Source organism: Macaca fascicularis, chromosome 3, assembly GCF_037993035.2.
Source record: "Macaca fascicularis isolate 582-1 chromosome 3, T2T-MFA8v1.1".
Taxonomy (NCBI): domain Eukaryota; kingdom Metazoa; phylum Chordata; class Mammalia; order Primates; family Cercopithecidae; genus Macaca; species Macaca fascicularis.
The window spans coordinates 92,855,402-92,871,843 of record NC_088377.1 but is presented as its reverse complement, the minus strand read 5'-3'; the positions used below and the strand labels follow the sequence as shown (position 1 = coordinate 92,871,843).

Below are 16,442 nucleotides of genomic sequence, written 5' to 3'. Positions count from 1 at the left end.
TTCCCCATCATTTCCAAAACAGCATCCCCAGAGGAAGGGTATGTCAGGGCACAGAGAAACATGTCGCATTGATCCTGTGACTCCAACTCCACCAAGAGAATGCTTTATAGGGCTTACCTGATTATCATTCCCTTAAACCACCGTTCCTTATGCAGAGTACAACCCACTGAACACATCGCAGTCCTATAGTCTGGCAAGTTGTGCCTTTCCAGTGTTTTCTACTGATGAAAGTTTTGTTTCCTACCTTAACTGTTAGAACTAAAGCAGTCAAAACTGTAGCCTCAATTCCTAAAATTGAAGTTCCAATAATAAATCTGTTCAGATTCTGGAAATCAGTGTTTGTGGGGGCCTGGAACACTGAGAATCATCTCCTTCTATTTATACATGTGACTAATTTCTCGACTCAGCACTATGCCAGTTTGTTACTGTAGTTAATTCTGTTTGATGAGCTAGCATTTCTTCTCCCACACATAGTCCTATCTGATACTTAACTGTTCATCCCACCTCAGGCCAGTGACCAAATTCTGCTCATACCATACCTGCACTTATATTGCAACAGGTTAGAAAACATAGCACTAATACACAAGTAGTTAATGTAATCAGGAATCCCGATATGGCTTTGCAGGCTTTAGTTCTGGCTAATATGGATAAGTTCCAATTGTTAACACTCAGAAAACCCAAATTATCCAGGGAACTGAGCATTGCAACCAGTGTGTGCACTGTACATACAGGCTGGCTTTCCTGAACCTAAAAACGCTGTGCTGGCATACTGGAAGGCTTTCGTGGCCACACACATGGTCCTGAGAGCCACACCCTGTGGAATGACTGTCCTTCATGATCCTTTTATTGTGGGCAGTGAAGAAGTTCTCAGACTTTTTTTATTTTTAAGACATGGGGTTACCCACCTCTTAACTCTTTGTCACCCAACCTGGAGCACTGTGGTGCGATCACAGCTCACTGCAGCCTCAGACTCCTGGACTCAAGCCACTCTCTTGCCTCAGCCTATCAAGTAGCTGGGACTACAGGTGCATGCCATCATACTCAGCTAATTTTTTAACTTTCTGAGAGATGTGGTCTTGCTATGTTGCCCAGGCTGAGTTGTCAGCCTTTGACTTTCTTCTTTCAACAGCCAATCCAAGCCCAGGTCAGCTAAAATGCTTCATCTAATCATGCATCCCAGCAGTGTGGCTGCCACCAGAAGAGATTACAACTGTCTTCGTAATTAGAATCATTCATATGGGGAACACTAAATGTAAAATGTGAAAGAAGTTGAGCAGAGTAAATTTCCAAAGACCTCAAAATGGTGAGAAAAGGGGATATCCTGTCGATTTCATTCTAAGCAAGGTTAAAGAGTTATTGCAGAGGGAGCTACTGCCTCTCTGCATCACAAAAGTGAAAAGCATGTCACTTGAGTTTCTAGTTCCTCCAAGATGGCAGCATCAGGGCCTAGCACACTGGCAAGTTCTACAAATAGTAGCATTTTTAAAAGTTAAGTCAACAGCTGACAGAACTGCATCTGGTTCAACATTTGGAAATAGCATCTCTTGCAGGGGGATTAAACCAACAGTATTTTGTTAATAGGAGATCGCTAAGTATTTCTTAAAAGGATAGCCCTCTAGAACATCTTCATCAGAATCCCTGGCAAGTTAGTTAAAGATGTAGTTTTCCCCAGAATTATTGAAACAGACTTTAAAAATCGTTACCCACATTGAGCAATACTTTGACATGAAGACTGGGTGTCTGTTTTATGAAATTCTGTTTTCCACACCACTTTTCTCTTTCATGTTTTAAACTGCTGGTCTTGGCCTACTAAAGTGATACCATGATCCACTCATGGGTTACAACCCTAAGCTTAAAAAATACTTCTCTGTTTGATTAGAAGGAACCAGAACTAGAGTTGCACAATTAGTAGCAAACACTCCAGGCTTTGTGATGCAGAGAAGGTTTATTAATCCACCACATTTTCCAAATTCAGTAGAATGTCTTATAAACCAAATTATCTACTTGGATGGTTTCAGGCACCAAAAAGCGTTTACCAGCTTGAACTACAAACCTTAATGGTATCCACTGTCTTAGATCTAGAAGGGAAATGTTACCTCCATAGGAACGATCACCTTTAACCCTTGAGCATTAGGCAAGATGATGAAGTAAGCAAAGTGTGTGATCAGGTGAGCTCCTTGCCTCACCCCCAGCCACATCCTCTGGCAAAGACTTCAAAGCCCTTTCCCCACCCTCCCCACCCACTCACACCAAACACCCAAAGGGGGTAAATTACTTTGAAACACTCAAGTATTACCTTCTTTTCAATACAGTAATTTAGTAAATGTTCAAGACTTAGCTGCACCTGCAGAAGACCTTCATGTTTTCTCACTTTCATTTTTCTTCTCCTAGGCATTTCTCATCTCCCCTGCATCTGCCACACAGTCTCCCTTACAGCCTCCTGTCTTCACTTCCATATCCTAGGAGAGCAGAATGGGATACAGTAGATGCCTCTGACTTCAATCCCCTTACAATAATGCCCTTCTTCCTAGGCGAAAGCAACACAGACTTCTTTAAAAGACCTTCTCCAAGGAGAGTGATGAAACACCAGATCTGGAATGGTTATGTGGGGTTTTTTTGTTTTGTTTGTTTTTGTTTTTGTGTTTGTTGTTGTTGTTGTTGTTGTTGTTGTTTTTTTTTTTGAGACAGAGTCTTGCTCTGTCGCCCAGGCTGGAGTGCAGTGGCAAGATCTGGGCTCACTGCAAGCTCCGCCTCCAGGGTTCACACCATTCTCCTGCCTCAGCCTCCTGAGTAGCTGGGACTACAGGCACCCGACACCAGGCCCGGCTAATTTTTTGTATTTTGCTTAGTAGAGACGGGGTTTCACCGTGTTAGCCAGGATGGTCTTAATCTCAATCCACCCGCCTCGGCCTCCCAAAGTGCTGGGATTACAGGCGTGAGCCACCACGCCCAGCTGGTTATGTGTTATTAAGTGCACTGGTTGTGTAATCTCTCAAGGAATCACCCCTCTGTTCCTTTCTTCAGGCTGAAAAGGGGAGGAGTCTACTCGAGGCAGAACAGGGTCTAAAAGAAGAGTGGCTTGGCATGGGGGAAGGGACGGGGGAAAAAACAAAAGCCCATTACCTGGGCTTCTCACTTGCACTAATGCTGCAACATTTTCCTGGTATATTTCCCTGGTGGATCTCTCCCAATATAGCCACCTCTCCTTTAGTCAGTCTACAAACACTTATTGAGCACTGAAGTCATGCTAAGAATCCATCTAAGTTCTGGAGCTGTAAACAAGACAAGGTAATCACTACCCTCATTGAACTTCTGCTCTAACAGGGAGAGAGACAATACTCAAATACACAAATGACTGTATAATGCCAGGGAGTAAAAGGTACTAAGACAAAAAACTGAGTAACATAAGAGGCCCAGGGAATGTCTGGCTGCTATTTTATATGGGGTAGCCAGGGAAGGCCCCCTATAAGCTGACAGCTGGGCAGACACCTGAAGGAAGCAGGGGAAGTCAGTCATCTGGACATGTGGGAGAAAAGCTCCTCCTGTAATTTCATGGGCAAAGGCCCTAGGGAGAGAACTCAGTGAAAAAGAAGAATGTGAGACGGTGAGGGTGCCTGCAGTTACCAAGGACAGTAAGCATGGCCATCACTAGAACTGCCCATCTTCTTGCCCAATGACTGCTCCAGGCCCTGAGTTTCCCCAGACTCCCATCTGGGTCTGCCTCCCAGCCGGGTCTGCCTCCCAGCCTGCCCCTCCCTGATACCTACCATACTTCTTGTTCTCCAGTTCAGTACCCTCCTGACACAACCCCTCCCCAAGAGTCACAGCAGTCCAGGTCATTTCCTCACAATTTACCAACCTAATAAAAACAAACAAAACAGAGTAGAAAAAAGGCAGCATCCACATTTAACCACAGCCTTCCAGAGATAGGAAATGTACAACAGTAAAGAGTAAAGCTTCAAAAGGTCAGCTATAAGAAAAATTAAAAGTATGCGATGTGTCTGCAGGGGATCTGGCCTCCTAACTTGCCATTATTTTCCCCCAGATCTATAAATCGGGGGACAATAATCCTTGAAACAACCTTGGAAAGTAGGCATGGAGGTGAGATAATGTGAGAACCCAGAGGAGAACCTGAGAACCCAGAGATAACATGGGGCCAGAGGAGACAACAATAACAGCTGCTGCCAGTCTTTGCAATCTCAAAGTGATTCTGAGAAGGATTATATCCCTCTATGTCCCAAAATTGGTCGCAGGGTTTTGGTATGTAAATACAGGTCATTAATTACCTTTATAGAAGCAAAAAAGAAACACTCAGATATTCTTCCATAGCCTCATCCCCAAGGCACCGGCCGCGCCCAACAGGGAGCCTCCGCCTCTGGAGGCCCCATCCCCTGCGTTAGGTTATCTAAAATCTTAACCATAACGAATTAGGCCCGAATCATTCACGGCCAACGCAGCTGGGAAGCCCATGATCCAGCGCGAGGGGCATCCCAAATACGTTCACTGGGTCTCGGGGGCCGTCCAGGGGCTCTCAGAGCTGGGTCACTACCTGGGACCAAGCCTGAGTCTGGTCCTTTGGGTCAAGGCAGGTCCCGTCCCGCCTCCAACTTCAAATCGCCCCCTAGGCTGGAGAGGGTCACTGGGCGGGTAGTTCCTGGCTGTGCGGTAACACTTACACACACACACCGACAACACCCTCCCACACCGACAACACCCACCCCCCCCACACACACACACTTACACACACCGATGACACACCACACACACATACATATGCGCGCACACACACGCGCGCGCGCACACACATACACACACACACACACACACACACACACACACACACACGCCACCTCGCGCGCGCTCGCGGCACAGCACCGACTTCCCAATTCCAAACACACGCGCGCACCCCCGGGACAGCTGAGTTCTGTATTTCCTCTTCCTCAAAGAGACTCCGGCGATCGCGGTTGCCACTCTCCGCTCCGATTCCCGGGCCCCCGGCATGCCGCCGCCCCCTTCTCTGAAGGCGCGCCTGGTGCATCCCCTCTCCGAAGCTGAGATTTCCACGAAGCTCCACAAAACCCCCCGCCGCCTCTTCCGGTCTCGGCGGAGACCCCGGTGTGTCCCTGGGAGGAGAGTATTTACAACCAGAGCCTCCGGGGCTCCCGGCTGCCCAGACCGCCCTCTCCGGCCCTCCTGGCCCCCATCCCTCTGGCCCATCACCGCCTCCTCCCACGAGCGCACTCGCCGGGGGATTCCCTCCCATCCCTGAGTGCAGGAGAAGACGCAGAGTCCGAGCCGCCAGCCGCTTCTCTGGCTCTATAGGAAATCTTGACTCCAAGGTCCCAGCCCCACATCCCCCTTCCCCAACAACCTCGCGCCCGCGTCGCAACCCTCCGGCGCCCCCCTCCCGCAGACCCTGGTCGAAACGTCTCGGCGGGCTCCCGGGCCCCGGGCCCCGGGCCCTGCGCTTCATCCCCGGGCGCTGCACCTCCAGCGCCCCCTCCCTCCTCTCCCACTCCCACTCCCGCCATCCCCCGAGCTCAGACTTCCCCAATTGCAGAGCGCCCCGACGCGCCCACAGCTTTCACCCTGCCGAGCGCGGCGGCCACCCCCGCCGGAGCCGCGGCGCTCCCAGGGAGGAAACAAAAGTGTCTCCGCGGCTCCCGGAGTCCCCCGGAGCAGTACGGCTCCTCCCGGCCCCAGTCCCGGCCCCCTCCCCTGCCGCGCCGAGGTCAGGAAGTCGGGGCGCGGCGCCAGCCCAGGAAACTTTACGAACCTGCTTGGGGTCGCAGGACAGCAGCGGCAAGGGTTCCCGGCGATCAGAGCTGCGGCGACCTGCCACCATTGAAGGGGAACTGGAGGCTCTGTCGCCCAGCGTGGGGCCGCGGCGGCGTGGGTGGCTCTACCTCTATCCTGTGCCCATCCTCGCCCGCTCCCGCTCGCCCCAACACACGCACTTACACTCTGGGTCGGCCGGCTGCTGCACCGCCGGCTGCCGCTGCTCTCACTTCCTCTTCCTTCCTCCTGCTGGCCAGAGACACATTTTGCATCTGCAAGGCATCCGGAGATCAGCCGCGAACTCTCCTCCCGAGCGGACGCTGCGGAGTTGCAGCCGCCGCCCCTGGCACCTGCGCCAGGACACTCGTGGTCTGCGCGTTCGCCTTGCGCCCGCACCCTGGTCCCTGCCCACGGCACTTTGCCTAGGGGAATGCCCACGACTTTTTGAAGTCCCCCTACTTATAAAGACAGAAATGTCAAACACCATGCATGCCTCAAATCTGCTATAAATAATATGTGTGCAGAGCATGACTTCGATGAGCTCACACACGGCGTTTGGAGGCACTAATTAACTCCGTCACCCTCATAGCGCCACCTCCGGGAGGCCAAAAGCGAGTAGAATCTTTTCACATCTTTTTTTCATTTTTGGCAACCGGTTCCGGATATTAAGGGGAAACTTCGGTGGGCTATTTGAACGCTACTTTAAGACGTGTTTGTTTTGACGCTGTGCCTCTACCCTTGGACAGAGTGGCAAAAATAACAAAACATTTCCTCCCTCTCAGTCGACATCTATGTATTTACTAACCCTGCCATTGAAGCTACAAGATGTATTTCTAACCAATTAAGCCAGGGACTTCCTAATTTTGCATAACTTTGCATAAGGCAAGACGTTCTACCCCTAATTTGGTATTTAGAATAAATTACTTAATTCTTGCAACCTACTTAAATCATTTTCAAAACAGAAATCAAAAACGTTAACTCTCAGCCTAGCTGGCAGGAGGGAAGAGGGTTGCAGGCGAAACACCTGTCCTCCCCCAATTCAGCAATACCTACATTGGCTCTACCGGAAAAGTCAAAGGCAGTTAGGCATTTTCTTCTAATTGGCAAAGGAAATAAGTTGGGGGCTGGGAGGCATCAGAATCAAGGTGGAAAACTAAGCTCCCTTTTAAGATCCTCCCCCTCAAGAGCCACAGGCAGCTGTTGAGCACTTGAAATGTGGCTAGCCCTGAGATGTTCTGTAACTGTAAAACAGACATACAATTTAATATTTTTAAAATGAATGTAAACTAACTTGTTAAGTATTTTTATGTTGATTACATTATTGCAATACATGAGAATAGTTTGATGTAATAAGTCCATTGGGTTCATCATGTATTGGGTTAACATATAAGCATACATAAAATTAATTTCACCAGTTTCTTTTTACATTTTCTGATGTGGCCACTAGAAAATGTAAGGCTACACATAGGCTCTCATTAGTGGCTCACCTTATATTTTTAATGAACAGCTCTGATCTAACTCCTTATTACACACATGACTCTGGGAGGCAGTATTAGTATCAAGAGTGCCTGGGTCCACATGGTTATAAAGCCAGTAACTAGGGTGACTGCAGGAAAGCAACTTAACTTCTGTATTTCCTCATCTATAAAACAGTAATGATACAATAACAAAAATCAATAGCACAACTATTAAATGAGGTAATTTAATAAGTAGTCAATAAATGGAGCCTTTACTAACAATGCTCTGAGATGCTTGTAGTGATGAGCATGAATTGGATCTACAACCTTGTAGCTAAGGCATATAAAGACCTTAACTTTAGTGCATGCGTGGTGAGCACTCAGTAAACATTAGCTGTCATAATTGTTCCCTCCTTGCACAGCAATTATGCAAATCCACTCCCCTGTAACCTTTGGTCTTCACATTTTTCCTCCATGAAGAGGTCTTTCAGATCTTTGAAGATAGCCCTCAAATTTTACCTAAACACTCTGTTTTGAGGATTAATCATCCTCAATTACTCTGACTCTTCTTCATGTGATATAGCTTCAAGTCTCTCTCATCTGAGCCATCTTCTCCTGGAAGGGTATGTGTCTCTGCCCTTAAAAAAAAAAAAAGGATAAAAAAGTAGTTGTCTTATAGATTAATTACCTAATTAACCATTAGCAAACACAATACAGCCTGAGATCTTTTCTCTCTCTCTCTCTCTTTTTTTTTTTTTTTCTCAAATACATCTCAATGTTGATAGGAGTACATGGAGAAGACTGGAAATTCTTTATGGTGTTATGCTTAGGCCATGCACGTGAACATGGAGTTGATCTTTGGAACCAAAGTTCCTGATCCACTTTCTCTAAGTCCCTTAGGATTGGATTCAGGCATCCAGTGTCTCCCCATATTCACGGATTACATAAAAATATTAAGATGCCACATGACATCCCACTAAGGAGCTCCCTCCGCTAAGCTGGGAGCATAGCATTCTTTGGTTCACTGGTTATTAATAAACTGCTTAACAGTGCAATTGCCAAACTTCAATTTTCGATTCTATTCATAAAGACATCTTAGAAGTGTTGTCAAGTGTCTTAGAGGAACCTGCCTTCTCCCTGGGCTCTGCTGGTGGTCAGCAGCGGATACAATAGAGTGGAATATGTGGTGTTGTCATGTATGTGGGCTCCATCTTTGGACCTGGTTGTTGTGTATAAATCCCACCGTTACCATTTACTGGCTGCATTACTCTTAACTCATGAGATTGAAACCGTGCCTACCAGATAGGGTTGAGTGAAGATTAAATGAGTTAATTCATGAAAAATTCTTAGAACAGGACCTGACACATAGAAACACTCACTGAATGTTAGCTATTATTATCTACAACAGTTCTTCAATGGACAATTCATATTAACAGACTCAAAAAATAAAAGAACAACATCCATTCCCTCTTTTCACATGTCAGTCTCCACCCATAATGGTGAGAAAGAGCTGTTACCACTTTCCCTTCTCAGTTCCTGGTCACAGCTCAAACCATTCAATCATTAGGTCATGCTTTAGCAGAGAGGAGGGCCATTTTATAGCAAGGAACAGAATCCAAGTGCATCCCCTCACTTGCACTTCTGGTAAGCCCACTTGGGCAGAGCCCATACCTTTGTGCAGACAGGCCAGCCTCATCCACATCTCAAGTGGTTAGGGAGACGGATTCAGGATCTCCTCTGTAGAACCATCCATCTTAGTTTCAGGATAAGCAGAGGAAAAGAGAGCAGGGTAGGGACAGATGGCTGGAAAATCAAAATCACTTAAGCCTCAAGTCTAAGCTTCATTCCCCTACCGTGTTTTTATAAGAAAGCTTTGCATTGTTAATGGACAGAGAGGTATTTGGGGCAGTTTCTCAGATTTAAATACTTTGATCTTGTGTTTCCTATATCTTTATCTTTCCTTGTGTGTACAAAATTCCAAACTAGGAGGATTGAGACCCTATCAAAATGTCACCGTGCAAAGTGTCACCATGAAACCCCAAACTGAAATAATGGCCTGTTGTATTTTTAATCAATGATGACTCACGTTGATCAACTCCTTCCTAAGTGCTCATAAATATTAATTTCTAATTTATTTTTTAAACTTACTGGATTCTAAATGGATCCTGTGCATTTAATAATACATTCAGTAATTTGCTTCAAATTTCTGCTCCAAATCAGCACCAAATTCCTTGATCTACAGTTTGACAAATCTATTCCCTTTTCTTGTGTTAGAATCAGGCTCATGCTGGTTTGCCTCCAGTCTTCAAACAGCTCTGGGGGCAGAGAGAGTTGCCTCAGCTCCAGGAAGCGGCTACACCAGGGATAATGAGATCTGGGCAGCAGGCAGACACCTGCAATTTACAGCCAACAGGGTCAGCCCTGGAACAAGCAGAGTGACACGGAGGGCTGCTGTGAGAGGGCATTCCTTTACTTGATCATTCATTAATTCAACGTGCAGTGAATGCCTTAAGTGTGAGTTTAAAAGGGAGAAAGGGAGAGTACAATCATGAACGAGAGAAACATGGCTTGCCCCCTTTTGGCATTTCCATTCTAGCTCAGAAGACAGATTTTAAATGGCCATTAAAAACAAGTGAGGAGTATAATATTAGGAGAAGGACAGAACACTGCAGGACTGTATGGAGACAGGGATGCTAACATCACCTGTAAGTCAGGAAAAGCCTCCTGGGGAAGTTCTGTTGATTTGAAACCTGAAGGGTGAGTGAGGAGGTGTTATCCAGGACAAAAAGACAAAAGGAAGTGGGTTGGTAATGAGGAAGGATTCTAAGCAAAAACAGTTAACTTTGTATAAAGGTTCACAGCAAGCTTGTCCCACCCATGGCCCACAGGCCGCATGCAGCCCAGTACGACTTTGAATGCAGTCCAACACAAAACTGTGAACTTTCTTAAAACATGATGAGTTTTGTGATTTTTTTTAGCTCATCATTAGTGCTAGTGTATTTTATGTGTGGCCCAAGACAATTCTTCTTCTTCTTCCAATGTGTCCGAGGGAAGCCAAACAATTGGACACCCCTGGAGAAATCATAGTGTGGGAGGAACCTTAAAAAGTCTATTTGGCCCAAGTCTGAAAGTATCAAAAGTAAATCTAAAAGCAATGGGCAAAAGCCAAAATTTGGAAGCCCTTGAGAGTCATATTACAGAATTTGGATGTATTAAGGATGATGGAAAGGCCTAATAAGTTTTGATTTGGTTTGTTTTCCACTGAAATGTTTTAAGCAACTGATTGTTGTGGTCAGTTGTTGTTTTAAAGGTCATCCTACTAAATAGTGAATGAATTAGTGGGGAGACAAAAATGCACGTGGGAAGAATAGTGTCTTAGTCTGCTCATTCTGCCATAGCAAAATTCCATGGACTGGGTGGCTTAAACAACAGAAATTTATTTTCTCACACTCCTGAAGGCTGGAAGTCTGAGATCAGAGTGCTGACATGGTCGGCTTCTGATGAGGGCTCACTTCCTGGCCCGCAGACTGCTGCCTTCTTATTATATCCTTACATGGCAGAAAGAGCAAGAGAAAGCTCTCAGGTATCTCTTCTTATAAGGGCACTAATCCCAGCAGGAGGTCACCACACTCAAGGCCTCATCTCAACCTAACTACTTCTCAAAGCCCCGTCTCCACATACCATCACATTAGTGGTAGGGCTTCAACATAAGAATTTTGGGGGAGAACAAGCATTCAATTCATAACCAACAGATAGGGAATTATTGCATTGAGGTCAGAGATGGGAGCCTAAGTCATGCATTAATGGAGAAACTGAGAACTAGAGAAATTCAAGTGTTAGTTATGTTTGCGGTAGAGGGCACATAGAACTGATGTTCACCCTGGTTGGGGAAGCTCTCAAACTAGCAATTTGCTTTTGTCTTCCTTCATTGGCTCAACCAAACCTAAACTTGCTTAGCTTTCTTGTAGCCTAGTATCCAAAACAATATCACCGACAACATTTATTCCCAGGTCAAGGACAGACTCAAGATATAAAAGGGATGACTCCCCTCTTGTTTGACTTTCTGTGACACCATTACCTTGCGTTCATCTCCAGTGTGTTCCCATTTCTTTTTCTTTTTTTTTTTTTTTTTTTGAGACAGAGTCTAGCTCTGCCACCCAGGCTGGAGTGCAGTGGCCGGATCTCAGCTCACTGCAAGCTCCGCCTCCCGGGTTCACGCCATTCTCCTGCCTCAGCCTCCAGAGTAGCTGGGACTACAGGCGCCCGCCACCTCCCCCGGCTAGTTTTTTGTATTTTTTAGTAGAGACGGGGTTTCACCGTGTCAGCCAGGATGGTCTCGATCTCCTGACCTCGTGATCCGCCCGTCTCGGCCTCCCAAAGTGCTGGGATTACAGGCTTGAGCCACCGCGCCCGGCCGTGTTCCCATTTCTTAATCACTATATTACTGTCCATTGGTGAAGAACATCCACCCAAAAATGCAAAATTTATTGTCTGCACCAGTACCCCTCTGCTCCAGCCATTCCACCCTACTTTTAAACAAAAAATATCTCCATGGACTTCCAAGTCACCTATTAACCAGATGTCTTCTCCTGTTTTGAGTTTTTCTGGGTAGATTTATCAAGACTTCTTAGATCTATATCCATTGTCTACCACCCAGAGTCCAATGAACAATAGCCAAATAAATAGTATTTATCAGTAACTCAAGGAATCCATCCAATATTACAATAAATACTGACAAGAGGATTGACTCAACCATCTCATGAGAGCAAAATTTAAAGAGTATTTAAATGTCCAAATAGACTTCAAAATGCTTTGAAGTCTACAGATGTGAAAATCCTAGCTCTACTTCTTAGTAGCCACTTAACTTATTTTTCTCTAAGCCTATAAAACATGGATGTTGGGATAATGATACTTCTTTCAGACAGTGCCTAGCACATACTGAACATTCAATAAATGGAGCCCACATGAATGCTAACCACTATATACTTGTAATGGTTATTAATAGATTGCATAACAGTCAGGTGAAAGTATCAATATTCTTTACTTTGTCTTCAAAATGTTTTAAATAAATATATGTCCATTTACTATTATTAATAAATATTATTAGTAAGCAAATATTTGCTAATTTATAGATAATATAATGAATATATACATTCACAGTCCTAGTTAGTCCCTAGAGGTCAACACACTGAGTTTTTTCTTTTTTGAATTTTTTGGTAATTCATGCCATGCTTCTAACTGTTTGTACTATTTTGTTTGACCAACTTCAGACAGTATTTATTAACTCCCTCCTCTGAAAAGTTTTTATAACTTTTGTTTACTTACCTCTCTTTCCTAATTCTTCTATTATTTCTTTGATTGTATAAGAGTATTCTGTTTTTTTATTGATAAATTTTCTATCTCATGGGCCTTCTGATATTCTCATTCATGTCACTTAACTTTTCTCTCATTGCTTCTATTCCTTATGAGTCTTAGTACTGCCCTCTGGGACAATCCTCTGGCTCTGTCTTCCAATTCATTAAGTCAGTCTTTAGCTTTGTCTATTCTTTCTATTTATATAGTTCAATGGTTTTTAAATTTTTAATGATCCTAATTTAAATTTCTTAATTTTCTCATTGGCACTTTTAAATAATTACCTCTAGTGGGCGCTGTGGGCACACCCCCTCATGCCGCGGCTCAGGACGAAGGTGCTCCATCATCCAATCACACAGCTGATGATTGATGCATGAATACAACTCCAGAGCTCCCCATGAAGTTGGCTGGGTCCTCTGTTGTGACTACATTGCATCTCAACTTCTTCCTCTGCTCAGTCCTGCTTACCTCAGTTTTTCTCGAGTATGGATCTCAAAGGTACTCCAAAGTCACCCTCCAGTAAGCAAACCTCAGTCTCAGAGTATTTGTCCTGGACAACCTGACCTAAGACATTACCTGCTCTTGTTTTATGGATATAATAGCCTCTCTTATTGCTGTGAGGATATTAGTACTTCTTTCAAATTCTTTTTCTTTTTTTAATTTACTCTATTATCTCTACTTTCCTAGGTTATAGTTACTCAGTTTAAGTTGGATGTCTCCTTGTTTGCATGCTGAACTTTACTAATATGATTCTCCGTTCGCCTGCCAGCTGTTTCTATTTTCTGCAGCTTGCAACTGGTGATCCTGGAGAAGAAATGGATTACCAGGTGGAGATGCTGGTAGTTTATTTCCAGTGTGTGGTAGCACTCCCCCTCCAGGAGATGAGAGGATACATGGAGCCCCTCCGTTTCAACCCAGTTGCTCACATTCACTGCCCTGTGGGGAAGGAAGGGTAAGGCTGTGAGCTCCTCCGCAAAAAGTGATAGTTGGGGCAGAGAAGAGAGAGAGCAGTCCCACAATTAATCAGTGCCCTTGGACACTCTCCTGTCTGTGGTGTGTTTATGCCAGACTCAGAGCACACTTGAACCAAATGACTTCTAATGTTGTAGTAGTAATTTTCAGCTTAGATTTGGGGCTGTGGTGTTGGGCATGGTGGCTCACACCTGTAATCCCAGCACTTTGGGAGGCCGAGGCAGGTGGATCACCTAAGGTTAGGAGTTCGAGACTAGCCAGGCCAATATGGTGAAACCCCGTCTCTACCAAAAACACAAAAATTAGCCAGGTGTGGTGGCACGCACCTCTAATCCCAGCTACTCGGGAGACTGAGGCAGGAGAATCGCTTGAACCTGGGAGACGGAAGTTGCAGTGAGCCGAGATGGTACCACTGCACTCCAGCCTGGGTGATAGAGCAAGAATCCATCTCAAAAAAAAAAAAAAAAAAAAGAAAGAAAAGAAAAAGATTTGGGGCTGTGGTTTCCTTCCATTTTAATCTCCTCAGTCTCTCATCTAGTACTACATCATTAAACCTGTCACCTTTGAGGAAGAATGTATCAATGGTCAAGATCAAACAGATTTTCTCTTTTGACATTCTCTCGATTGCCCCAAATTTTGATATAATTCAATATACTTTACGGAGATACCATGCATTTCTTTGTGTTTTGCTCTCATTGGAGTTTTAAATTGGTGAAACACATGGAAGTCTTCTATGTTGTAAAAAATGAAATCCACTTTCCGCCAGGCGTGGTGACTCACACCTGTAATCCCAGCACTTTGGGAGGCCGAGGAGGGTGGATCACCTGAGGTCAGGAGTCTGAGACCAGCCTGGCCAACATGATGAAACCTTGTCTCTACTAAAAATACAAAAAAAATTAGCTGGGCATTGTGGAACGTGCCTGTAATCCTAGCTACTGAGGAGGTTGATGCAGGAGAATTGCTTGAATCGGGGAGGCAGAGGTTGCAGTGAGCCGAGATCATGCCTTCCAGCCTGGGCAACAAGAGCAAAACTCCATCTCAAAAAAAAAAAAGAAAGAAAGAAAGAAAGAAATGGAATCCACTTTCCTCTTGAAATGATCCTCCACGTCTAAGGATTATACCCCTTCTCTTCAGGTCCAGTCTTGCTCTTTGGCTCTGCTATGAATAATGTTGCATAATTACAATGCTGTAAATTCTGTTTTTCAATTTTTAGAATAAATCTATAGATAAGCTTTAATTATAGTGTCAAGATAGAAGGTAGCAGAATGTAAATGTAGTAAACATCCACAATGTAAAAGTAATATTAAGTGTGGAAATCTAGTGTCCTCATGATGCATATCTACCCTTCTAGCACCAAGTCCCACGAAAGAAAAGATATAAAAAGAAGACTCCATAGCCACACTAGGAAAAGGAAGAAAGAAAAAAGGAAGGGGAAAAAGGAAGAAAGGGAGGAAGGAAAAAAGACACCAGAAGTTTTGGAAAACAGATTTTGTCCCAGTTTGGCCCACTTTCCTGCTGTTTGCCAAGGGTTTCTTCTCATTATTCTCTGGTCATTTCCACTGTTTCTTGAATACCTTGTCTGCTGCTTTCAAAGACTTCTTTCTCCTCTGAAGTACATAAGCATCTTGTAATTTTTTTCCAGAAAGTATAAATGGAAGGTAAACTTTTCTGAGAAGCTGCATGTCAGTAAACATCTTTGTTTTGCAGTTACATTTGATTGATTGTTTATTTAGTTATCAGATCATAAATATCAAAATGTTTTTCATCAGAATTATTAAAAACATTGTTCCTATCTTCAAGCTGATAAGAAATCTGAGGCCCAGGTGATCTTCTTTTGTGGTATGCCTCGTGTGTGTGTGTATGTGCCTATATGTTCTCATTTCTAGAAGCATTTAGAATCTTCTCTTTATTCTTGCCATTCTGAACTGTTATCAGGATGGAGATGGGTGTGAATATTTTATCATTCTTCCCAATTGACACTACTTAGGCAGTTTCAATCTAAAGACTTGTCCCTCTTCAGCCTAAGGAATTATTCCCCATTTTAAAAAAATTTTCACCCTATTTTCTGTAATCTCCTTCCTAGAAGTTCTATGTAAGTCAGTGTTGGACCTTCTGCATCAACTCGTTTTGTCTCCTATCTTTCTTTTTTTTTTTTTTTGAGATGAAGTCTCGCTCTGTCGCCCAGGCTGGAGTGCAGTGGCTCGATCTCAGTTCAATGCAACCTCTGCCTCCCAGGTTCAAGCAATTCTCCTGCCTCAGCCTCCAGAGTAACTGGGACTACAGGCGCATGCCACCATGCCTAGCTAATTTTTTGTATTTTTAGTAGCGATGGGATTTCACCATGTTAGCAAGGATGGTCTCAGGTCTCCTGACCTCGTGATCCACCCGCTTCGGCCTCCCAAAGTGCTGGGATCATAGGCATGAGCCACTGTGCCCAGCCATCTGCTACCTTTCTTCCTTTGTTTGCTCAGTGCTGTTCTGGAAGTTGTCTTTGACTTTATCCTCTGACCCTTATATTGAATTCTTTCAGCATCAGCCATCATGTGTTTTAGTATTTCTAATTATTCCTTTTTTTTTAATGGCAGCCCATTTCTCTTTTAAGGACATAATATTGTCTCAAATCTCTGATGACATTTTGATTAAAATTTATTGGGTTTTCTTTTTAAAATTCTCTTTGTTTCCTGAGTTGTCTGTTAAGCTGGGGTCCATTTTTTTCTGTTTCTTGGCCTTGATTCTTTTTTTTTTTTTTAATACTTTAAGTTCTAGGGTACATGTGCACAACGTGCAGGTTTGTTACATATGTATACATGTGCCATGTTGGTGTGCTGTACCCATTAACTCATCATTTACATTAGGTATATCTCTTAATGCTATCCGTCCCCG

The 16,442-nt window shown here is 44.3% G+C and overlaps 1 protein-coding gene across 20 annotated transcripts in view; it reads right to left on the bottom strand.

The window, feature by feature from the left end:
• ELMO1 (engulfment and cell motility 1) overlaps positions 1-6,260 on the bottom strand; it is a 582,820-nt gene extending 576,560 nt beyond the window's left edge. For 11 of the 20 annotated variants that reach the window (XM_074035217.1, XM_065540990.1, XM_065540992.1 and 8 more), the window contains exon 1: positions 5,777-5,966. Coding sequence is in view for 4 of the 20 variants with exons in the window: in XM_065540991.1 (XP_065397063.1) it covers positions 5,777-5,845 (69 nt within the window). In the remaining 16 variants the exon portion in view is untranslated. Of the gene's footprint in view, positions 1-5,776 lie in introns of all 20 variants that reach the window. The other 9 variants (XM_074035218.1, XM_045387647.2, XM_005549784.4 and 6 more) reach the window with 1 other exon arrangement.
• Between the last annotated feature and the right edge of the window lie 10,182 nt (positions 6,261-16,442).